The 26276-nt window shown below is 41.3% G+C and overlaps 1 protein-coding gene across 1 annotated transcript in view; it reads right to left on the bottom strand.

The window, feature by feature from the left end:
* MAP3K13 (mitogen-activated protein kinase kinase kinase 13) overlaps window positions 1–26276 on the bottom strand; it is a 55223-nt gene that overhangs the window by 14447 nt on the left and 14500 nt on the right. The window contains exons 3-7 of the mRNA XM_086754416.1: window positions 12989–13563; window positions 5625–5808; window positions 4976–5167; window positions 4095–4253; window positions 1160–1318 (exon numbers count right to left, since the gene is read on the bottom strand). Coding sequence (XP_086610542.1) covers window positions 1160–1318; window positions 4095–4253; window positions 4976–5167; window positions 5625–5808; window positions 12989–13490 — 1196 coding nt within the window. The 5' untranslated portion in view covers window positions 13491–13563. The remainder of the gene's footprint in view (window positions 1–1159; window positions 1319–4094; window positions 4254–4975; window positions 5168–5624; window positions 5809–12988; window positions 13564–26276) is intronic.

Genomic DNA, 26276 nt, shown 5'->3' with positions numbered 1-26276 from the left:
AGATCACATTCTAGTACAAAATCATTTGTATCTTTGAGAAAAGTGACCAGCACTTGAGCTTCAGAACTGAACCCACCAGACTTGCTGCACGGATGCAGTAATCAAGACAAGAAACAGCTTCTTCAGCCACCTCTCCCCTACAAACCCCCTACTTCCACTAGGTGGGGATACAAGTGTGTGTACTCGGTGCTCAGAGCTGCACAAAGTGCTTCCTGCCTTTTACAGCCACACGTAGAAGCACAGCCAGGCAGAACTTTCAGCACAGATACTGCAAAAGCACGACCTGCTGCAGCTCAGGTTCAGAGGCAACAGCCTCTTGAACAGATTCATAGATGCTTTGGCCTGTTTTTCCCTTTGTGCCATCAGGAGGGTGGCTGGCAAAACTCATGGAGCGGGGAAGACCACTTACACTCTGTGTCAAGATGCAATTACAAAGACAAAGCATTAATGTGTAACCCAAGATAAAGAATTTCAACTCTAATCTGGCATGTGGAAGAAACTGAAAGCATTTTCCATATCTATATCTGTAAAATCCTGGTTTCATGCAGAAAGCTCAAATTTCTCTTTGTCCAGTTCAAAAGCCAGTTACTTACAAGGCGGTTTCAGAGTGAAAAATTATTTCCTTTCACTCTGGAGCCAGTCTCAAGAAATTGTAGCCCTACTTTCCTTCCAGCTCCTTTCTTCCTCCCAAAGAGCTATCTTTTATCACTTACTTTGCCACAGCAAAGCAACCACCTCTGTGAAGGCTACTGAAGACAGCCATGCTGCCAGTTCCTGATTCACACTGGACAGATAATTAATGGATAACTGTCACCCTGCTGGGGCTCCCATCAAGCTCTACTTCCCAACTTCTCTCCTGTTCAGCTCCTTCCCCCTCACTAGCCCATTTCAACAGTGTCCCGCCTACTCCCTCCCCTGCCCTGCCCACCCAGCAAACCAGACAGGTCTCTTTCTACTTCCTCCAAGCTCCAAGTGTCCTCCTAGGGCCCAGGCCTGCTGCCATAAGGAAGTAGAATCCAAAATATTAAAACTTATTGCTCTCTTGACAAGTGTGAGAGTATTCAAGAGCTTTCTGCTGACTGTGGTTTCATTGATTTTACTGGGCATCTGGCAAGAGCTGGGAGCCAGCCTGAGGTCTATGTGGGGTTCAGGCTCTTACCAGGTCTGCTTCATGAGGATTTTGAAGCCATCTGGGCATGTGGAAGGGACAGGAAGGTGCAGGCTGTTACTGCCCACTCCCCAAATGATGGCCGAAGAGTCCACATCCTTGTAGGGAATCTCTCCAGTAAGCAGCTCCCACAAAACTACTCCAAACGACCTGATGAAGAAATAAACCAAGAGAAAAACTTCTGTGTGAATTCAGTTTAAAAGAAACATCTGAACCTTGGGAAAACAAACTACTGTTTTTGTCAGGTATGTCCGATCTGAATTTCCAAGTATGTGCAACAGCGTCTATATATTAGTTTTTAACCAAGAATAAATATTTCACACACAAGGTAAATCTTCCTCCTCTGCTTCAGCACTGAGCTGAACACCAAGCCACACTGGTTTTCACCCACTCTTTCCTATTTCTTTGTGAGGTTTAAAAAATTCTGAAAGCACATTAGAAGCTTTTCTATGTAGATGAAATCTTGCTCCTGTTAAATGAAGAGGAAAGATAGCTTTTCTGAGATAGTAGATGATCTGTTCTTACCAATAAGAACAGTCAAAAGTCTGCAGGACAGACAGAACTGATAAGCACCTTAGAGACAACAGAACAAAGATTGTGTTTTGTGGTGGTTTTTTTTTACATTTCATGTAACTTTTTTTTTTTTTCTCTAGCCAAAAGCTCCCTCTGCTGTTACTTGTGTACTCCTAGGTAAGAGTTTCATAGGTTCAAGACTCACCACTACAACTACTTCAACAGGGAAATGAAGAAACAAATGCAACATTCAAAACTATCAGTATCAAAAGCACATGCAGTCTCATCTTGTATTTCCTTTGTGCTGAAAAAAGGGAGGCTAGAGAAAGACAAAATTAATTATGAGAACTCTGCCTGGAAAAGAAACTCCTATTACAAGAAATGAAAGATACAGGTAAGAAAACTCACTTTGCTTCTCTTCTTTACTGAAATGATGAGTAAGGACCAAAATCTTAATTTATAACAGCAAACAATTATTTGTTTTATTTACAATCTTCACCCAATAAAACACCAAAGAAGTATCAAATCAGTCGATACAGAGGCAAACAAAATGCTGCTGAGAACCAGCACCACTCTTACTGGACATTAACAACCAGGCTGTGATATGAGGTGAGGTACAACCATCTCAATTACAAACCCAGACGTATCCCCTTACTTGCATGCCCCATCCATCTGTGGGACACCAACCCTGCCAAGCTTGCTGGGAAGTCAAACCAGGTGAAAAGTGAGAAGTGTGTTTCTGACTTGTACTAATATCAAGTTGCTTTTATTAAGTACAGAAGAACATCTAAGGGACAAACTGCTTGGGTCTGAACAGCCAGCAGTCAGGAAACAGAACTTCATGTGAAAAAAATTGCACTTTCAAAGCCCATTGGCTTCAAATCATGGGAGGGATCAAACCAGGCAGAATTTGAACATTTTTTCCCCTCATTTTTTTTTTCCCCATGGGCTACAGCAAAGCAGGGATCCAGGTGGATGGACAAACTACCAGGAAACCCCATCTGGTTTCAGCTTTGTTATGATTAAGAACTGACAAAGGATTTTCAAGACTCCTGATAAGATTATAGATTTTTTTTTTTTTTCCAGCATGCTGTTAAAGATGAGAGAGCAGACATAAGCAGCTTAGGAACTGTTCTCATTTGTTGTCAGCATTCATGAACGTTGCTTTTACTCATCTTGGGGGAGGAATAGATGTCAAGAAGGAGTTTGAGCAATCATGACTGCAGCAGACTCATGAGGAACTCACACCAAAGGCACCTCCAGGTTTGCACCAAAGAGAAACATCTCTAAGTCACTGAAGAAAGGAGTAAAGGAGTGCTCACACTCCTCAGCAGAACTAGCAGCTGTTTTTTAGTGTACATTATGCTCCACACAATATTCCTGAACCTAAGCCATTCTAGAGGAGAGAAAGCTGAGGGTGGAAATCTAGCACCATTCCTCCTCATGAACCTGTGATTCAAAGAGATCCATGCCAGAAGACAAATGGTGAGCGTAGTTTCTTTCCAAAACAACCCAAGAGTTTCTCCTAGAAGAGCTGGCTATGTTATGGTGTGCTACATCCACACAAAATGAGCATGCAAAACACTGCAGGCACGAGAGCTGTATACCATGTTATAAGACTTTCCCTTTCCCTACAGGAAATCTTGACTTAAACTCATGACCCAGCTCCAAGATAAAACACCAGCAGCAAGCTGCTGTCTGACTCCACTCACACTCTGAACCACCCGCAGCTTTGACCTGTGGCTTCATGCTGCGTAAGGGAGGTGACAGCATTTGAAGCTGAAAAACCACAAGAAAGAAAATTCATCCTGGCTGTAAAGCAGGGAGAAGGCCATTTGTCCTGGCTACTGACATTTAATATGCAGAAATAACAAGGCAGAAACAGAGATGTGGTTCCCTTGAGGACCCTGAAACCTGTGGAGAAGCATCCCAAAGGAGCTGCAAGGCTGAGTTCCCTCTCAAGCATTTTTACTAGCAGAGAGATCTGAATGTTTCCTTGTGTTCCTTTGGACACAGAGTCCATTTCTCACAGGATGGAAACAGGTGTTTAAAACTCTTACAATGTATCCTGGTTTCCTCCCTCTTGGATCCAAGGTTAGATTCACTGGACTATAATCCTGTGGCTGTACAAATAACAGCCAAACCCAGCATGCAGAAAGCAAAAGCTGGTTGGACCCTTCAAGCCAGCAGAGCAGAGGCCTCCCTACAGCTCAAGGGTGCCCTTCCTCTTTCCATTATAGACCATAGCTCAGTGACAAAGTTCAGGGCACTAGGCAGGTGAAGAAAGGAATAGCCCACCACAGAGCAAACTACCTCCATGCATAGGATGAGAAGAGAGTGCTGAATATGTAAGTGCTGGGAATCTAAGTGGCTAAACAGAAGGTGAAGATACTTAAACATTAATACTACTCACCAGATATCCACCTTTTCAGAGACGGGCTCATTGCGTATCACCTCTGGGGCCATCCAGGCCACAGTTCCCGCAAAAGACATTTTGGTGCTTTTATCACTGAGTTCTTTAGATGTACCAAAATCTGAAATTTTTACTGCATCTGTGTGTGTAACTAAAACACTGGGGAAAGAAAACAAAAATATATAAATCAACATTTTGCAATAAATTTTGGAGTAAATCCCTTCTTTAGCGAACACAAGTGGTTGATGAGGCCGTGCTGTTCACAATTGCAGTACAAGAAAAAAGATTATGCATTTTCACCAACAACAGCACTCCCTTTCTTTGGGGTGGTTGTGTTTTGTGCCTCAAATGCATTTCTAAACACTACAAGTCAAAAATCAATCTTGATAAAACTGCAAATTAACAACTCACTACATCTGGAGACGTTTCAAAATTTTAGAAAACCTATACCTTAAACTGTGCTGTAAACCATCTAAAAGTATTATCTTAGAGCGCTGTCACACTCGTGTCACAGACTAAAGAAGTATCAGAAAGCAGAGAAATGAGAAAAACACATTCCAGAAAACCAGGGAAATAACAAAAGAACAAATAAGAAAGAAACATAAAAAAGGCAACAGAATATCCCACTTTCAAAAAGGACCAGACACCATCAAATCATTAGAATATTTCCTGACTGCTATTTATCATGTAAGATACTGGTAACATTTCCAGGGGAGTACCAACAAGCTTCCTTAGTTTCACTCTCATTAGTTTTGAGTCAACACGGGGAAAAAAAATAACAGGGCTTTTGACCTAACTTTAAACTATTTAACTTTAAACTATTCCTGAATGAAAAAAAAGACAGCCACAACTGGAGGATGTTTAAGTAGCTAAAGACTCACTTTGGTGACTTCAAGTCTCGATGGATGATTTTATGAAGGTGCAGGTAATTCATCCCACTTGCAATGCCTGTGGACCAATCCACAAGCAGCCGAGGGGTGACTTTCCGCCCTGCTCGCAGGACTTCGTAGAGCTGTCCATGTGCACAGTACTCCATGATGATACAGTAGCAGGGGGCTTGAGTGCAAACTCCCCTGTCAAAGAAAACACACAGCTAGTGAGGATCAGTAGAGTAAAAGTCCCAGAGTAACTCTCAAAGGAGGCAATCAATGGGCAGGAGAGTAACCTGTTTACTCTGCCTGGGCAAGCCTCTGCTAAAACTTCTTTACTGAACAGGAAGGGGAATGTTTCCTGCACGCTTGCACAGGAGGAACCTCATTGATGACAAGGGTGTGTTTCCTGCAACTTCCCTACCTGCAGATTTGTAGGGTTCACAGCAGGTATTCTGTGAGCCTGTGTGCAAAGCACAGCATTGGGTGGGAATGGTATTCATAGCTTTGTTTTCACAACAATGTGCAACAATTTGAGAGGTTGTAGAAGTGCCCATTTTGTCCTACAGACAGCTTAGTCCCTGGATTTTAAAAACTGGGCAAGGGTACATAAGCAATATCCCTGGATAAAAATATGTTTCTTACAAAATTAACAACCTACTTGAAAGCGATGATGTTAGGATGTTTGAGTTTCCGCAAGTGCTTGATATCTGTTTCATTCTGATCTCTCACTTTCTTGATGGCCACCTCCTCTGCCCGGAATTTTCCCAGGAAGACAGCTCCCTGTGCGCCACTGCCCAGCCACTGCAGCTCCGAGATCTCCTCAAATGGGACCTCCCAGGTATCTAGGCATGAGAAAGCAAAGGAAACAACGTAAGACATCCAGACCATAAAAATGTTCTACTGTAAGGTCACACCAGGACAGTACCTGCCATCTCCCTTTCTAAATCCCAAGGTGGACTTTTCTGGAGGTGGTAGATGGCATCTCCTCCCAGCACAGGCGAACCTGATGCACACACCGCACGTGCTCAGCCCCAACTTCCCTTTCATCCAGCTCCTCTCCCCTATCACAGCTGCCTCCAGCCTGTACCTTCCCATCCTCCCAGCTGCTTTTTCAACAGAGCTCACCACCACTGCTAACCACTCAGGTGAGCCACTTCGACGTGGCAGGCAGGAATTCAACATACCAGGGACACTGGATCGGCAATTTAGGGAGCAGGTCCTCTACTCCAACACTGAACAATTATGCCATCTCTTATAAAGTACATGACTCCATTGAAAAGCATAGCTGAGGAAAAACATTTAATATTGACAATTGACTGAAAAAATATTGATGTTTCCCTTCCGAAACAGGACAAAAATAGGAAAAAAAAAAGGGAAAGTCAGAGGTGGCAGGTTGTAAAACGCAGACCAGGAACCACCATGTTAGCCAACACAAAGCACATTAGCCACCCCCACCAGTCAGAGAAACAAGTTTTTCCCACACCAACATTGTGTACATCAGTGTCAAAAAGGCAAAGAAAAATCTTAAGAAATTCCTCTTCTAGGTACTCGGACACATCTTGCTGGGATACTGCCAGAGTGGTCCACCACTGTATAAATTGTACCCATCAGAACGGAAAGCCTTGTTGTCTGTCAGTCACTTGAAATTACTTTAACATCTCATAAACAGCAAGATAAAAGGCAGACAATAATTTACTACTGTAACTCAATAAATGTGTAAGTTCAGAAAATAAATTATTTAGCAGCAAAACCAACAAGTAACCCACTGATTTCTGAAATAAAAGAACATCACACCTATAAGGATCTCTATTTCAGATCACTACTAAGAGATGTCGTCTTGTTTCATCTGGTCTCCAAGCCATTGGGGTGTTCCCAGGGCTGCAACTGGGATTATGCAAGTGTTCATTTTGGATACTGTCACCACTGAAGGGAAATTTGCATACCCAAACTGCCTCTAAACTGATCCTGATTCACACCTTTCCCCCAAACCACTCCTGCAGCAGTCAGACACTAGCTGGGCATCTCCTGATCTCCTGCCGAATGACTGCTCTCCAGGTCTGGCCAAGGAAAGCCAGCTCCTATCCCAAGCCAGACCTCAGCACTTGTTCTGCTCACTGCACTAGAAAAAAACAAACAAACAAACAAACAAACAAAAAACAAACAAACAAACAAAACCAAAAAACCAACCAAACCAAAAAACACCCACATTGTTAATCTACAGCAAAAATTTCTGTCAACTTGGCAGGGCAAAGTTCAATCCTCAGTACATGTTTCTTCACAGACACGAGTCTATTTTTTGTACTGATACATCTGCTTGCAACCTCACGTTGTACAAAAATATTAAGGCAGCTCTCAATCTAAATGCATTATAACTAAACTACCCCAGTAAGCATGGATTTGCAGCAGATGATCCCTATCCTCAATTTCCAAGAATACTATGACATTGTGAAGGTGATATTGCCTACCAGCAAATGTGTTCTTTGGTATTGAAGCAAGAAATGCCTGTCTGTGTAAGAACCTAACAGAAACTGATGCATGAAACATCCTATGACCACTCTCTTGACCACTGGGCATTCAAGTATTTTGAAATAATATGCATTCATCTTCATCAAACAACTTAAGCAATTTTTTGTCACAATACTTAGAACTGGTATTTAATTCTTTAGACATTTAAAGACAGTTCTTTAAATAAGGAAAAGAAAATAAAATAAGGAAACTCATAAATAAATTGAGAAGATCTTTATTTCTATTTAATTCACAAACGTATTGCTTCTGAAAGGAGGTGGCAAATACAGTCGATTTTTGTGTTTGTTGATGAACACAGTATTTTTACGTGGGCAACACTGAAACTATTCCCTTGTACTGAAATAGCTGTTTCTTTATATTTGAGAAGACTGCCTTTCCTATACAAGGCATGCAACATTGTCATTTATTTCCCTGAAGCATCCAAAGTTTGTGAGCAGTAATGGGTAACTATATTGCTATCATCTGGGAGCCCTAATTTGCTCTTCATACTATCTACTAAGCTCCACAATAGCAAAGGCAGAGAGAGATTATAAACAAAGTAAGTAAAAGTTCATGCGCTTCCTCCTCTAAAGTCATCTCATGTTTATTTGGCAAGATACATCCTTTCCCATATCCCACTTGCACCCTGATCATCAAAGGCACGATTCAGGGAAGAGGTTTCAGTGTAGCAACAATCAGTGAAATGTCCTACATCTTTGGGAACTTCAAAAACAAAGAGCCAAACCATACATAATGTATAATGCAACAGTAAGACAAAAATTTAAAAAACCCCTTTCACCCTACAGGAGTATGTTACTACATTTTAAGATAGCCAGCATCAGCAATTCGTTTGGCTCTTATAACACATCAAGCACTGAAAAGCTTCCCAAAGAAAGTGATGCTGGTGGAGAAAAGCCCTGGACTACATTCAAATGAAAACTGGGGTTTGTCAGCATTAGTGGTGCAAACCTGCATTTTCTACAACTCAAACCCCCCAATTAAAAAATACATCTAAATTACCCTGTGTATGTGCTCCCTACGGCTCCCTGGGACCACCCTCAAGGACAACAGGCTGACAATTCAGTATTACAAACTTGGTCTTACCAGTTCTGCAGAGGGACAATGGGGAAGGCTGGGAAAGAGAGGACTCCACACACCGCCAGCTGAATACAGCTGAGGCCATGCACATCACCCAGAGAGCAGGTGATAAAGCTCTCCCCACTGCCTGCGCAGACCCATCCTGAACAGCCCACAACACCTTGAAGCAAAGAACAGTGAATTACGGCGCTCCCAGCTCCAGCACATCTACACAGCAGGTAACATGAGCACAGCATGCAAGAGGTGATGCTGAGATCTCTGTCACCTCAACCAACAGCTTGAAACAGAAAAGGACTTGAATAAACCAGCTGCAAGAACTTGGGTGCGTGGCTATGATGACTAACCATACCTAAGCCAAGGTGCCTGTCCCAAAGAGTTACACCTCAGGTCATCAGCAGGGTGGCAAGGAGACAGGTCTAGACACACTGATCAACTAAAGACTCAACTGTACTGCCAGCCTTGTTCAATAACACCATTAACATTCCCATCCTTGGAGATTGCCCAGACTTCAGGGCTTGCTACAGCTCTCCTAGCACTCCCCCCTCCTCCAGCAGAAGAGACATGAGAGTATCTCCTACCAGGATGGAACAGGTTCTATTTCAGACTCTTCTGGGCCTAAAGAAACCTGTTGGATACTTCCCCTAAATAAATTAAAGTGTAATAGCAGCAGGAATTACGCAAGAGCTTGCGTTTCTAAGGTGATTAAGAACCATTTGAGTAGAATGATGGGAATCTGTTTCCCATGGGGAAGAAATGCAGGAGCAGCCTGAGCCACTGAGTCAATCTATTTGAAGCAAATTTTTGCCGTTTGCCAGGGATGGCTGCTCGCCAGTGTTGGCATTATGACAAGAAGCATCTCTGGTTTACAAAAAACCCACAAACACAAGCACACTTCATAAAGCACCTTGCTCTCCAGGTTTACATAAAAACGCACATGATGACCATAAACACAACTTGTGAAAGGGAAGGTGAAGGCAACTCCTAAAGACAGATTCTTAATCCAAAGAAGTGGCTCAGAAGTCTAACGAGCCTGTATAAAACACAAGCAAGTCTTCCTATAAAGTGTTAGAGTCCCAGTGATCCAAATGAAATAACTGGTAGATGCAAATTGAAGAACTAAGTTATCTCCGTGAAAGCACTCACCAACAGCCTTTAGAAATAAGCAGAAACAACTGTCAAAATATAGTCAGGAATCATTTTATGGGTCAAACTGAAAATACTTAAACCTCAGATTATCAGCTGGTAGCCACTGAACAACACAAAAGCAAATGCTCCCTTGCAGGAACGACTGACTATTTGCCAAGCAGGTAAAGCATTTAACAACAGCAACTGGCACCACTTAGCCAACCAGCACACCACCCTGCAACAACTGCTGGCCAAACAAAGCTCAGCCCAGTGTGGGCCCTCAAGGGAAGCACAGAAATGCACCCCTCTTGATGACCATCTCAGATGCTGAGAAGGAACTCAAGGAGTAATTTCAAGAAGATAATGTGCGATTATGTAAAAGTTGCTCTTATCTTCTCCTCCATTCACCACATCACGAGCCAAGCCTTCGCAGGCAATATGGACTCAACTATCAGACATTTGCAAGGGCCACAAAACCTATTTATATTTTACTATTTGCAACCACACCACAACACTACCACAATGTCCAAGAGTCTGGGCCTGCAGGAGATCCAAAGCAAGCACACACAGATGCCAGTGAGCAGCAAAAAGTACTAGGAAGCATCTGCAGGCAACATGAAGCCCCCGATGGCTGCGGGTCCAAACTGGACTCCTACTCCAGTTGTTGATTCAGCCCAACACAAAGGATTGCTCCCAAAGCAGGCTTAAAGTAGTTGTTTCATGAAGAAGGGAAAAAGAGTCATCTGCACAGATCTGTGGCACCAGCCCAAAGCTGTAAATAAGCTCCCAGGGGAATGAAAGGCCACTGCAAGCCCCTCTTTACCGCTGAAAGAGCCAGAGATTTCCTGAGCCTGTCTTTTCCCAACACATAACCCTTGCATAAACACAACCTTGCATCCTCTGTGCTCTTGCTAAAAGACAGCAAAAATAAAAGCAGACACATACATCAGTTACTGAACTGCTGGCTTGTATGTAGCTGATGAAATGCACACAAAGATTTTCTGGCAGCAAGAAGCAAGAATGAGAACATCTGGAAAACAGAACACGAATATTCTGACAAAATCCTCAAGTTTTAGCAAAGAAGCAGTTTTAAAAGGTTTATCCTCGGATAATAGAAGCGTACTACTACCAATCTGCACACTTGATCAGCTCCAGGGGTGGGTGGGGGGGAAATAAAAAGTCTTCTTTTCACTCTCGTTTATGATGTTTGAGGATGCAGCTAAACCACACGGGCCACATATATACATATAGCAGATGCCAGTTAATCTTCAGCCTTAGCACGTCTGTAGCCACTTCAAAACTGCCCTTTTAGGAAGGGTCTAATGCCAACAGCAAACTGCAAAGCCTCCATGAATCTACAGCTCTGAATGTGCTCATGACACTGACAACAGCAAAATATTTCTGTGCACGCGAAGAGGAGCTCTACGTGCGCCCCCCAAACACAACAACACTCTCAGCTGCTCATTTTCATTAGTTAGCACTTCAATCTTTTTTATTAGTGACTTTCATACAAAAGAAAGTGTCCCCTGTGGGCCATCAAAGCACACATTAAACTGTGGTCTCCAATGCATCTGCTGTCCCAATTATATGCGTAGTACGATCTCTCTGCCTCACAGGTAGCTTTCCTGAAGCTATCCATCTGAGCTTTCAGGCACATGCAAGTACGTGATGGCTGAGCAGCTCTCAGCAAAGAGAAGGCTGACCTGGTGAGACAGCATTCCTATGGGATAGGCACAGAATTAACGGAAGCAGATGACGTAACTCTGCATCTGTGTCCTTTCCTTGGAAAGTTTCAGCTTTACTAAAAACATTCAGCACCCAAACCAAAGAAGCGTAACAGGCATACTGACACCACGCCTCCTTCGAATGTTATCCGACTGCTCTAAAGTATGTTTTCCTTCGCAAGGGAGGCTCCTCAGCCAGATGCAGTCCCTTCCAAAACTCACCACATCTGACTCCACATATTGTACATTCACCCCAATAGTGTTATTCCTCAAAGAATTTCCAGTCACCTTTTTTTATTTACAGACTCAACCATGTGTCACATACTGAGTTTACAACATGCAGACAAAACTTAGAACCAAAGGATTTCAAAACCAAGTAAATTCTTGCTGAGCGCGTAGGTCTGACAGACAAGAGGCTGCTACTTAAGAAGGCACCTGCCATTCTGCAATGCAGAGCTGCAGTTTCCTGCTCAGTTGTGAGCTGGACATGACTGACTCTAGGAAGAAGTAGTAAGTTTGTTTCAAGGCAGATTGACCCAACATGTTATTTAACAGCTCTGTTCCCTCATATTAGGAATTGTTCCCCAACCCAACTTTGCGGTTTAGATATGAACCACTCAGATGGGTTTTCTGACCACGCATCTTACAGTTTGTCTATACCAGAAAACAATTTGATTAATACTAAGTAACGATCAAAGCAATACAGGAGACTTCTACCCCACAGTATAGTATGGTGGCCAGGCTGTTCCCATTTTCAATAAGCCTCAACCATTTCAGCTCCTTAATTCTAATGACAGCTTGTTCTTTTCCCATCTGCCACTTCCCTCCCCCTGTGCTAGGGGAGAAATTAGACACCAAAGGCAGAGCACACTCTGCTCTTTATCTTTCAGTAACCCCTAAAGATATATGTATGTGATTGACTGGGACATGACTTATTCCTAAGCTACACTTTTAATATATATATTTATACTCACACACACACTCTTATACATTTATATATCTAAATTAAAAAGCTATAAATATTAAAAGAAATATTTCTGGAAAGATAAGTACTGAATGCTGTTTTAAAGAGTCAAATTACACCTGAACAAAAAGACATAAAAATTAATGTAATATTCCCATAGAGAAGCAATACTTCTGCTATTTGGTGGTCAATTGGAGGCAGCCTTCATATACACATGCAGGAATAAAAATATCTATGTCAATGTTTTTCATCTGGCATGATGAAAATACCTATGCCTGTGCTTTTCATCTGAAAAAAAATGCAGAAATGAAGTAGTTGGTACAAGCTCTGTGTTCAACACAATTCTTCTGATCCTCACTTACACAAATGCTTGGTTCAGATTCAGACCTTGTCACAACGGTCTAAGGCATGGGTCAGAAAAGGCAATTGGTTTTGAGTAAAAGTTACAGCTGTTGGCTGTACAGTGCAGGATTTCTCTTTGCAAACCCACAATAGGGCTGCATAAGACAAAAATTGTTGCATGGAAAGCTGGGAAAAAGCTCTGGGTTGCTTTCCTCATCTTCATACATTCCCCCAAGAGCAATAAAGGTTTGCTTCCCTACTTACCTTGCTGTTGCAGTTTGTAGTCCGTGGAGTATGCCTTGCCTATGATGTTCCACACGGGCCTCAGACAACCAAAAAGTCCCTCAAGAAACCCACCGCTCCCACTGCCTGATCTGTTGAACTGGACTTTAACATCATCCGCTCCACTGTTGCTCTCTCCGTCCATAGTGTTCCTGTTGCCCTGAGGAATGGGTGTCTCAGACTCATCCTGCTCTCGCAGCTGCAGCACGCTGTTCTCAAATTGGTCCCTAGAGTCCTCGCTGATGCTGGTCAGCACTGCTGCAGTGACTGGGCTGCTCATGTTTTCAATGAGGTCTGCCTGCAGCAAGCCCTTTTCACGCACATCCTCTATGAGCTCAGGGGACGGATGGTTTCCAGTAGGTGCATGTTCATCATGTAACCTACTAAAGTCTTTATCTTCACAGAAAGCTTTGCCGACCGAGTTTGGAGAGGAAGACAAGCTCAGGCGCTCCTGAGTACTGGCCATGATGCCGTAAGTGTGCATCAAGGAGATGGTCTGAGCTGGTACTTAGAAAACCAGTACAACACAATTTAGAGGTGACACATGGACCCAGTACCTGAAATGAGAGGAAAAAGAACAACTTTCAAATTTTTATTTAAGTATTTTCACTACGTGCACTTTCACAAAGGCAAGCTGATAATTAACTAGACATTCCAGACAACTGCTGATACTGAGTAAATAATTACTGCCCTAAAAGAAGCAAATAAATTATTCCAACAGAAACTCAACTCACGCAGTACTCTCAGTAACCTACTGCGGGAATTGCCAGGTAAACAAACACCAGAAGTTTTAAACAAAAGCCTAAAGGTCAAAACTGTGAAAGACCGTCTGCAGCAAAAAGCTGTTTCTTCACGGTTACTATAGCATTCATCAGACTGAAGCTGACCCCCAGGTGTTTCCCAGCTCAGGTAAGGTTTGAATCCTCTCACTGTTTCTGGGTCTGGCAGAGCCCACAAGCTCAGGATTTCTTTGCAAACCCTCAAGACAACATTAGAGAAACATTAGAGCATTAGAGAAATAAAGCACAGTGACAGAAGTACTCTGAGTCTGTTAAGGGATGGTTTGTAGCTTCTCCCTCAGATCCCCACCTGGTTACGACCATCTTGGTCCTTTAGTTTAATCCGTTCTTCAAGTTCAATGTAGCAAGATATGTCACATTCTCTAACCATGTACATGTCACTCTAATAAACAACTAAGACTTAGAGAGCTTCACAGAAACAGTATACCCTCCCCTATGATCTCCCTCCTTCCACAAGCCTGAGGAGCATCTCATCCCACTGCTCTGCTTTCCCCCTGCATGAAGTTCCTGGTAGGCTGCATATAAATTCAGAGCTGGTGTCACTTTTAAAAAGTCCCCCCATCTCTTGCCACATGCTCCACTAAAAGACAGGAAACACACAAGACAACTCGGTGTCACCTTTCGACAGAGCCAAGTCAACAGCTGGGGGTCGCGCTGCAATAGCTGCTCACTGCCAAATCGCTTTTCTGGGCTACAGCCACTTCTGAAACACAAGTCTCTAACTTTGCACCAGAAGTAATCAAGCACATTCGGCCGGTAACATGGAACAAAGTCTGATTTTACACTCCATATGAAGTTGGGGGAGGGGGGGGGAATCACATTAACAGAAACTATTTTGTTAAAAAATAGGATCAGTTACACTGAGTGCAAAGTCCTGGGCTCTGCAAACAGCTGCTGAAAGGAAGAAAGATGGCCAGGTAGCAGGCAGCCAATCGAATGGGAACAGCTCAGTCCCATAACTTCTCAAGATGAAGTCATTACAGAGATGAGAGATAAGACCTTTAGCCTACTGTATGAGAAGCTGATGCCCTGGGCTTCAGTCCCTCTCCAACAGCAGAAGCAGCAAATGGGCACAGCCAGGACCCTGTGGTACATTCCTGTATTTCTGCCTGATCACATGGGCTATACGTAAAAGATTTATTAAAACATCATCATTTAGGTTGCAAATGTCATTCTTTAAAAGAAAGCAAAATAGCAAGTGAGGTAAAAATTGCAGCACAGTCAATATCTGTAAAGGAGCTGAAAGAAACTTGTACAGGAAGCTCACAGTTGTTTATTCCTGACCCACCTGTGACCAGCATTACACTGACTGATTCCCCAGCGTGGGAAGCTGTGGGGTGACGGCAGTAGTATGGTTACTACTACTAGTAATAGTTATGTGATCATAGATTCTGTTGTTAATATAAAGAAAAGGGAGAAGTTTCAGACCCGAACAGAATTTCAGATAAATATCAAAACAACTTCAATTCAGCACTCTGGGCACTGCCTCTGCTTATTTCAAAAGCCTGAAAGAGACAAGTGTTTCTTTAAGCAAGAGCAAAATGTGACCAGTGTTCCTACAGAGGAATCTGCTTTTCATAACACAGCATATTAAGCAATGTGAATAAAATATCAGTCAGTTTCCCCTGCAAGAATCCCTAGAGTAAGAGCCAAAACAAGAATCTAGGGTAACAGCATCCTAAAAGTTTCTCAAATTTAAACAATGGAAAGTGCATTAAGGATTAAACTAGACTTGGAGGATAAAATTGTTTTGCTGGTACACAACTCTCAAAATACACAATCTAATAAATTAAACTAGACTTGGAGGATAAAATTGTTTTGCTGGTACACAACTCTCAAAATACACAATCTAATAAAGGCTAGGATTTTGCTTTTACCTTTTTATATAGTTTTCTGACTTCATTATGCATGACCGTATAAGATTTAACAGAGAAAGAACAGCTTTTCCCGTATATATTTCACATTTTCCTAGTTTCTAAATGGATTATCAGCATCATATGGGACTCTTCCTCTCCCCATGTATTTCTCAGTGTTGCTTGAAAAGTTAAGCCTCCCTTTTCCATCCTACTGCCAAAGCACTACAACATATATACATTATATATATACATTATGCTGCTAATAGCTACCAGACTGCTCTGACCCTCAGTTCACTTCTACTCTGGTATTATTTGCCCTGCAGGTACCTGCAGGGCAGGTATCCTCCCACCAAGATCGGGGCTCAATACAGCAGACAGTGGAAGTATACACAGAGAATCACGATTTTTTAATCTCAATAAAAAGACAAAGTTTAGGCTACTCACATACATTTTCTGTGCTGCAGAGTAGGCTAATCACAGAATCACAGGCCTATTGGCTGGGAAGGACTTCTGGAATTATCAGGTTCAACCTCCCTCCTACCTGCAGCAGGGCTATCACAATACATCTCAGCCATGGCTACGATAACCCATCCAAGAACAAACCCACAGATTCAGGGACATCAGGTCTGTCTTACAGACCAAATTGCCTTCTCCAAGACTTAGTTGTTTCAAATTTTTTAAAAAAGCCTTTAAGCACAATGCTCCACCATCTTACACATCACTGTATGTGCTTCATGGGGAGAGCAGGGACGCAAAAGCTACAAAATTATTTTCAAACTGGCATGATATAGCCTTATTTAGGTACTTACATAAGCAGCCTGATTTTTCAGAGGTTTAGTGAACTCATTGTTTTGAGAGTGTGAGACAGCAGCTTTAATTTTAAAACAACTCTGTAACAATACAACTTGAAGCAAAGTGGTCCAGATACATTGGTGGGGGGTAGGAGGCAGTTTCTGCCACAATGCACCAACACTGACTGGTTGGGGAAATGAATTTTTAAAATTATCTTATATTACAGTAAATTTTGCAATGTGCAACCTCTTTCCTTAACAAAATTTGATTTAACAGACAAATTAGGCTATCTTCAACCTTGCCATCTCATCAAACAAGGGGTGAAGAGCATTTTCCAAGCTTTATCATCATACCTCCTCTATGATTTTGGTCAGACTACCAAAGATATGGCTGAGATTGTTCCTGTTGAACTCTTCCCAACACAAGAAATCTTAGTTTCATTCAATGCAAAGAAAAACATTTTCTTGAAAGTTTAAAGATTCATTATATACAGACAGTTTGCCATTTGAGATGTTTATGATCTGTATCTGTCTCCTTAACTTCTACAGTGAAGAGCATAGTCAAACGGCGTTCCGTTTCTATCTCAGCAATGCTCCTGCTGTAGCAGTCTTCAAGTTAAAAGTTGAAAGCTCTGTGTGTGTAGGAGGATTGTGTGCATATTTAAGACACTCAGATTTCATAAAGTGCTTCTGCAAAAGCAGACTTCAAGGCAGACCCTCTGATTTGAACTATTTTGATGAGAGTTCATGCACTCCGCAGCTAACAAATTTATTTTACATCTATAAGGAAATTTGAGGCTCAGTGCAATTTTGTATGATCACAACTTCTTGTAAATTATTTCATTTCCAGGCAAAATCCTATCATGCCCAGACAAAAGGAGCACAAAGTGCACCTCTTCCAGGAAGAGTGAGACTGCAACTCAACACATCAGACAGCCTGAAGTGTAGTTTAAAACTATTAGAAACGTCACAGTTTACCCGAAGCAGCACCAGAGCAGGTGAATCAGGCATGCTCTCACATTTCTGATGCTGTGTCTGCTCCTGGAAACATCCATCTAGTTAAGTGTTCTCACACACACACAGAGCAACCAAAGCACACGGCTGCCTATACAAGCCCAATATTTATGAGAGTGTCAAAGCAACGGTCAGGTTTGAAGATATGGCAGAGTTAAACAAATGCCTCGCATGGACCATAACGGAAATTTCTCTTTTACAGAGCCGTGCTAAAAATAGAGTAGCGAATCACAATTCCAGTTACAGCACACAAACAAAATGTTAGTATACTGTAAAGGTTGTGTAAGTATGAAGCAGTTGCCGCTCAGTTTCCTAACTGCACAAATGGCTAGCAATATTCAGTTAGTTTCCTTGAAGCACTATTTCCTATATTACCTAGTTAAGCACGTTCTATGCTTCCACTTCCAATATACAAAGAAAATAAAAGCAACCATCTGATTCACATTTAAGGGCTGAAAAAAGAGCAGCTGGCAGAAACTAGTTGATGGATACAAGGCAAATACAAGGACAGAAGAGATTCCTGTCCATATTACCACTTACACCCAAGCCCTGGAGTTCCCTTGCTTTTTCCTGGCACTCAGTGTTATTTCCTTCTGGCTACAGTAGGTGCAGCAAGGTAGCGACACCTTTCTGCACTAATAACACAACTCCAATTCATGTCTGTATCACCTCAAGACTAGTGCAATACTCCTGGCTCGGGACAATACTTTAAAATATTCTAGAATCTAACAAAAATGCAAAAAGCAAGCTTATAAAGTATAGTTACCTCCCTACACATCTTGCAGCTGAGTCCTCCTGACCCTTGTGATTATCTCTCAGTTTCTACACGTAATTTTTACAACAGGTTGATATACGGTCCTCTCCCATCTCTTGACCTTCCACATTGTACAACTCTAGCATGGGAAAGCACCGAGAGTTGCTGAGTTGTCAAGTAGCAGAGCTTTGGCTGTCACTTCTGACCTTTGGGTTCGGAAATCACATTATTTTATTTCACAAGATTCCAACAAACAACTTATTTTCCTGGTTTCCTGGTGAGGAAAGCACTGTATGAGTAGATCATACACTCTTCTTACGCTCCACTTCTATGGTTTTACGTTATTTGGAATAATACATGCTTGTGTTTTGCATGGTTGTTTTGAACATAAACAGTAATAGCAGATTTATTAATAGAGTTACACACCCTTAAAATACAACCTCTTTGTTTTCACGATTTTTTATTTTGTTTTTGGGGTTGTTTTGAGGTCACGTTATTCAGAGGAAGGAATTGCAAATGAACATATCCTGAAGCTTCACCCAGAATTGTCTATTTTATTAGGTTTTAAAAAAAGAAACTACACTTTTAAGACAGCCCATATTAACTCAGAGCAGTCTAGCTCACGTTATCGACAAATCTTTAGGCTAACTATGGAGAAGCCCAAGGCAAGCGCTTGGGGTTTCTTAGGCAATCAATCAATCTCTTTCTTGAGACACACTGCTCCTTCAAGGAAGGATGCTTCTTCCACACCACAACATACGTCCTATCTTGCATCTGCATGAATGCTCGGTCATGATCAAGCCATGATCAAGATATTTCAACTATGACATCATGAAAACATAATTGATTTCTAATAAAACAGTTGAAAATTCTTCATCCAACTGACTTGAGATTTTCTGACTGTCACCGCAACAGCTCCAAACACATTTACGCAAGTACCCTAACTTACTCTACATGAAAAGGGTAGATTTATCTGTGGAAACTGAAATGTACCACCGGCTTTTTTGTGCTTTACTCTGTTCTTTCTGGTTGTCACATAAACACTACACTATTACTGTACCTCCTTCAGAATACTGACCAGAAGATATACTTTTAATTCCTTTCTCCAGTATTTGGGCACCACCTCAACATAAGACCACTAACTTTTGCAGACACCATAATCATCACCCGAATTATGTGGCAGCAATTGCTTAGGGTTCACAGCTATCACAATCATTCTAAAACATTAACAGAATATTTTAACACAGTCATGGGCATTAAGCACGTGAGAGCATAGACATGTAACTGTGTTGTATGTAGCTATGTCTGTATTACCACAACAGAAGTTTGAACTCATACACCTGCCGATTTAAGTTCGCCTTTATTCAATATATTCAGTCTATTCTAAAACAGGGATGCTTCATTTTTGGCCAAAGTGATTCTACAGTTAAAATGTACTTTTGTCTGTCGCTTTATCAGTGAGAAAGAGAACTCTGTCTAGCTTTCTGGTCTGAACCCTTTCTGATAATAACAAAAATAGCACGGTATACCAGCCAAGAAATATAACGATTGAACTCAAGCTCTGTGCATAGAGACAGCTGGAGGTTTGCTATGCCCCTTACACATTCCAACTAAGCCTGTCAGAGTAGAAATAAGTGGCACCTAGACTACAGCAAAAAGAGTACGAGAATGACAGATTCATCTATCCCCATTTCCTGCCTCCAAAACCCAAGAAAAGGATTTGCAGACAGTGAAACCTCACCAGTGCAGTGCCACTCAGTTCTCGATGTCTTTCTCCATCAGCAGCATGCAGTGGTAGTTTTCTATTCTATAACCCGCAACTGTATTTTTCCTGTGCAAATGTATCAAAAAATGTTTTCAACTAGAACACTTTGGCAACCACTGTGCCGTGGCAAGGAGTTTTGTACCTTAACTGTACGTTGCACAAGGTAACACCAACTATTCTTCATTTTGCATCTCTCACGTAATTCCTCTGAACAACCTGCTGTTCATGGTTTCAATGACACCCCAACTCTATTTATCTTCTTAACAACAGTTGTGATTTCATGAACTAAAAATGAATTTTAGACTTCAAGTTTAGAATTCCCACACTATCTACTTACACACCCTATGAAGGCTGCTCTGTATCTTTGATTACCTCTCTATATCTTTTCCATTTCTTCTGTATCATCTTAGAAATGGGGGAGTAAGACCACAGACAGAATCTCCAACGTGGGCACGACATAAACGTACAAAGGTATAATGATCATTTTTGTTCTTCATTTCTTTCCTAACTATTCCTCTAATGCTACCTAATGTCTAAGTGTGCTTTGAGACACTGAGCTAACTTCCATAGGTCTCTTACAAGCTTAAGATCTCATTGCTGAGGAGTGAAAGCCAGTTCAGAGTGTAATTCTCATGTACAGGATGTTAAGATTAAACTGTATTTAATCGACACTACATTTGACTGACATTGTATCACCCAAGTTCATGAGAGTCTTCCAGTACTCTCTGCAATTGGCTTATGCGTTTATTACCCTGAACACCTTACTTCTATAGTCTCACACCCTGCTGCTATTCTGCTATTGATTCAGAATATTCCTAAATGGTCTGGATAAGGGAAGAACAGGAGGAAAGAGTATGAGTAGTGCAATCTCCAAAGCCGAGCCATATGACAACTCCTTTTTGAGCAAAATGTTTCAACATTACTGTCCATTTATCCCCACTCTTATTTCCTACCATTTAACCAATCATTTGTCTGCGAGAGTGGTATCCCTGCTATTTTACAGCTATTTAGTTTCTTTAAGAGTCTCCGATAAGTATTCTTGCCAGAATCCCAACAGATAGTATCAACCAGATCCCCTTTTCTCACGTTTTTGACTCCTCCAAAGAAATTTAATAGATTCCCTAGGAGTAACTTCACCTTAAAAGAACTGTATTGACTCTTATCCCCACATCAAATCCGTGCATTTGCACAAGCTCTCAGCATAGGAATGAATTTCTACCTCCACAAACACTAGATAAATATTTAACCAGGAACTCCTTCAACATAAGGTCACAAATTTGTGGGAAGTGGAGAAGTAGTGCTTGATTTGGAAAAAGAAATCAAGGATCTGGTTCTTTTTTTGGCATGAGGAACAAATAAAGAAAAAAAAAATCATATTTGCGAACAAGGCAGACAAAGAGCCAATCCACCCTCCCTTGTATGCAGGGAGACCTCTTCAGCTGATTTCAACGAAAGCAAGATTGATTCCTGCTTCACCTGCTAGCCAGCTTTGCAAAGCGCAGTTTGTGAAATAAGCAGCTTACATAACTGCGTATTTTCAGCACTACATATATAAATGCTTCCTCTATCCTGTATAAGGTATTTTTGGATCTGCTAAAATGCTACTGTGTTCTTCCAGGGCTTTGCATTCTTCTGCTCAGAAATTGCATAATCTGATGCCATAGGAAATAAGTGATGTTGCATAATGATTCTTATATTCACTGCAGGATTTTGGAACTACATGATTCTGTTGCAAAGCAGCCCTTCTTTCTGTTTCTGAATTGAGGCCCTCGGTTTTTGAAGAAAGGATAATCTGTCAGCCACCTGGCCTTGGGGGGTAGGGGTAACAAACCCAGGAATCTTCTACCACACTGTTAAAGAATTTCACTTCACACAAATCAATTTAACTCTGAATGCACATTTGCTACTTCTGTTTTCCCTCACTCTGGCTGTCTGCATCTCGAGCCATGTGCATACATTAAAATCCAGAAGTTTCATATGCACTGTTCTGATGTCTAATGGATCATTGATACTCTTCATCACAGGCTCATCAATACTACTGTAAAACATTTAGCTGGTGTAAAAGACACACTACAAGCTCATTAGCCTTTTATAGTACTGAATTACTATTGGAATCTATCTTAGATCAAAATTTAGAAATGACCTTAAGTTACACTCTTCTCTTTCATCTTTCCAGCTGTCTTCATAGTATGAAACAACTTTTAAAACCCAGTCACAAACTTGAGGCTCCGCTCTACTCCTTTTCTCTCTTCATCCTTCAGAATTCTGCACTTTTTTCTTACCTCATTAAAGATGCATGTTATATTACTAAATAGAAATAACAGATTAAAGGATTTAAATTCAAATATTTTACAACTACAAAAACCAGGAAAAACTCAAAGTTAAGTTCACAGATGCCTTACAGCTTCTTTGACATTGCCACACAAAGGCATTAAAATGTTCCAGTATTACCAAAGAGTACCTTGTAATTTCCCCCCCACTTACAGAACTGAAACATCATATTTTCCTCCAAGGAGTAGTGTTAAGATTAATTAATGTCTGAAATATCTTTGAGGATGAAGATCAATATCAAAGTGCTATTTTCAGGAATCCAGTGAATGAATCAAACTCTCACTTGAATGCATGTGAGGCGTCAAACAGGTCTCAGGTAAATTCACTCCCATGCTTGTTCTCATTTTTGTAGTAGATATGAATTATTCAATATTTGCAAAGCACACTTGACACGTAAAAGCTATACACACAAACTTCTCAGCACTAACAGCTTATATGCTTCCTATCCAGTATTAAGGTAACTAAAAATTATCCATGAAAGTATAAAAACTACTGGGGTACGTGCAATGCTTTGCCCTCTACCAACATTACACTAGGTACCAGCGTGCGTGCACCTGATGGGAAGGGGACGCTGGAAATCCAGCTGGCAGATCTCTCAGAGGAGAAACGACAGTAGTACTAAGTTGTATTTAGTAAGCACCGTAACACTTCCACTAGCAAAGAGGATTACTCCTTTGATAGAGAAACAAGTACAATGACTTGCTCAGGAGCCTCTATTAAGCCTGTATTACCAACACAGCGTAAGGGGTTACGGCAACATCCAAGAAGTGTGATCCCATATTTAGGCCACTAGAGGTTTCCATGATGGTAATGCGATCAAGACCGCACACATACACACAGTCACCGACTGAAGAACCACAGAGGACCCTCCAGAGACCTGACATGACACATGCCATCTAATACCCTGCACTGACCTCCCAAAGAAAGGCTCAGGCCTTTGGTTCATCCCTACTAGATCACTTTTTGGCTATGGTTGATAAACCAACATTTGAGAATCTCCTCAGGTACAAAAGAATGGTAAGGTTAGACTTTCTGAGTTTCAGCACAAAAGCCACAACTGTGCAGGTGCATTACTGATTTTGGTGTGCTCCAGAAGACCTGAACGTAACAGAGTAATGGGGTTGGGGACAGGAAAGGTCAAACATCCTAGGAATTACAAAAATGTCCACACTGAGAGACCTCCATTCCTCAAGCCCACTGCACTGGAAAAGGTCCAGCCTCCCACCCACACCCTGCCAGGACTTCTTCCTTCCCTTACAATACCTCTTATGCTGATAGTGACTGCTCCAGGAGAAACAGCACAAACAATTACAGGTTCACTAAAGGATTATAAAACCCACGTACTTTACGCAGAAAAATCTGTTCTTCACCCTGGCCTACACCCAGTCATTGCTAATGCCTTTGAACCCACTCCAACAACCGACTTTTCAGCTGAAGTTGTAAACAGGGAAAGAGGACAGAGGTCAAAATACACGTTGAGTATTTATAGAGGTGGGAGTAAGTACACACAGTGTTTCTGCTCCCGGCCCACCTCGGTATTTCTGCCATAGATGCCAACTTGCTATTCAATCCAAAGTAGTATGTGTTTTAGGTGAAATATTTACTCCCTCTTCCCAAAGCAGCAAGAGTGATTTGTTGTAATGTCACAAAACCAGTAGCCTACAAAAGACTAAAGCCCATGCACGGGACGTATTTGCCAAAGATAGATTAAAAAAAAAAAAAAAAAAAAAAGTCCCATAAACTGGCCAGGGCTTGCTGAAGTGTCAAACCTCTGAGAGATTCAGCCTCTTCTGCAGATGCAGAGGCAACACTTGCCTCAGGTGACTCATTTTGATTAATCTATGGCTGAGAAACACATTGGAAGTTGTAAAAGCAGTAAGTCTATTGCTGTCTTCCTCCAAACACAGGATCTCAGGTGAGAGCTTGGCTAAAATGCTCTATGCACAGCAAGGTTTGAGCACCCTCCCCTGCCTACTCTGGCCCCAGAGACCAGAGCTGAAGAGGAAACCTGCACTGATTTTAAATCTATCAGACTTCTTTCATTTTGATGTATGAAAGCTTTAAATAAAAGACTACCATTTTAAGAAGTCCTACTATCTGAAATCCACTCCACACACCTCAGCTGCAGAAAGCCTGGAACAGGTACTAGATATGAACAACTCCAGTCTAACAGGTCACTATCTCATATTTGCCGTTAAAAAAAAAATCATAAGAAAATAGGAAATACTGTAAGACCTTTCTTATCTTGCCACTGCTTAGAGCAGAACCGTATTTTAATAAGTACTAATTGTGAAACTGCTTACCTAGGAAGAGATTTTCAAATAAATCATTACTCAATTTTCTGATCCACTGGAGATAAGCCACTTAACAATTCTTTACAACAGGGGACAAAAAAGGAAGGTTAGTAATGCAATCAGGAAAACAAAACAAAAAAGCCCCACAACACCTATCCACACATTTTTAAACACAAGCTCTCATATCACTCAGAAATGGTAAGAGTCCCTACTATATCTTCTGTGCTAGAATTTATTTGCTAATTCCAGGCACAGGGGTCAAAATGAATGCCAGCTATAAATTTAACTATCAGGCAGCAGGGGACAAAGACAAATCTGAATGGCAGGACCATTCTAGATCAAAGAATCAGATTGGAGGCCCGAAATACAGGAAACAAAACTGGTGTTAAAGCAAAACAAACATACAAAAAAAACCCGCTACAACAAAATAATGATTTATTTGGTTTACACAGCTGAAGTCTGTTACAGAAACAGAGCTTCAAAGGGTTGTCTCTCTCTAGAAACAAAAATATGCATGCATTTGGGGACACAACAAAAGGATCGTAACAACAACTTTTAAACCAATGCCAACTTTAACCTCCACATTCTAGGATATCCCAAGATGTCTGTGGCTACGTACACAGCAGTTACTGTGAAAAGTGTCCACATCTGCGAGTCTGACTGGCTGAACCTCTCTCTCATTTCATTCATCCATTTGTTTTTTATTTCAAATATTTTCAAATTTTCTCCCTCAAAATTATTTATCAAATACTTTCCTTTAGCTTCTTCTATTGAACAGACTGTCTATTGATAAAATCAGTATATCCAAACACATGGGCCTGATGTCATTTCTCTCCAGATCAACTTAGAATACCCAATTTTTCATTTACTTGAGAGACATGTGGCTTGATGTGATTAAGCTATTGCAGTGCCTAAACCAGCTCCCCAAAACAAAAATAAAGAGCAGCTCAAGACATTTCATTGGGAGAAAACATGACATCATGCTCCATTCACGTAAGCAAGAATATGATAAATCTTGCCCCAGTGAACAGCATCGTTAACTGCAACGGCAGTCCCAGCCTCCTCATTTATTAAGAAAATTAGGGGTAAAAATCATGTGTTCAGCAAAACAGACAGCTCAAACTGCTATTTTCAATAATAAAGGAACAAATTCCTACCCAGCTGACAGAAAGAAAAACACATCTCTTCTTCATCTCAAAAATATTAAATTATTTATTACTGTAACACAACAGAAGAATTGTTTGATTAGCCCACAAGAAAAAAAAAAATACAATTGCCTAGAAGGCAAAAACCAGAATTCTGCTTCTTTATACTATCTCTAGTAATTCTTATGTCACTCCTATATTCCATATATATCGATTCTTCACTGCCATTCCCTTTCCCTTTAAAAGGGGGGCACGAGAAGATAACGTGCAAAATCGCAACTGAAAAATGTCTAGCACACCGACAAGCAAAAGGACAGGCCAGCTATCAGATTTATATGCAGTGATGGATAAATTAAGGTTTTACGTTTCCTCTTCCCTTCTCTCAGCATCATTTTTTCAGCCCTTTCACATAACAAATGCAACATCCATCTGTCCTTCTGAAATAAATGGCGAAAGGGTAACACTGACCATTAAAGACACACACACACAAATACACATGCTTCAAAAAAAAGGCATCTTC

Source organism: Chlamydotis macqueenii, chromosome 9, assembly GCF_036417535.1.
Source record: "Chlamydotis macqueenii isolate bChlMac1 chromosome 9, bChlMac1.mat, whole genome shotgun sequence".
In the NCBI taxonomy this organism is placed as follows: Eukaryota; Metazoa; Chordata; class Aves; order Otidiformes; family Otididae; genus Chlamydotis; species Chlamydotis macqueenii.
Note: the sequence above shows the minus strand (reverse complement) of the source record. Positions and strands in the feature narration are given on the sequence as shown.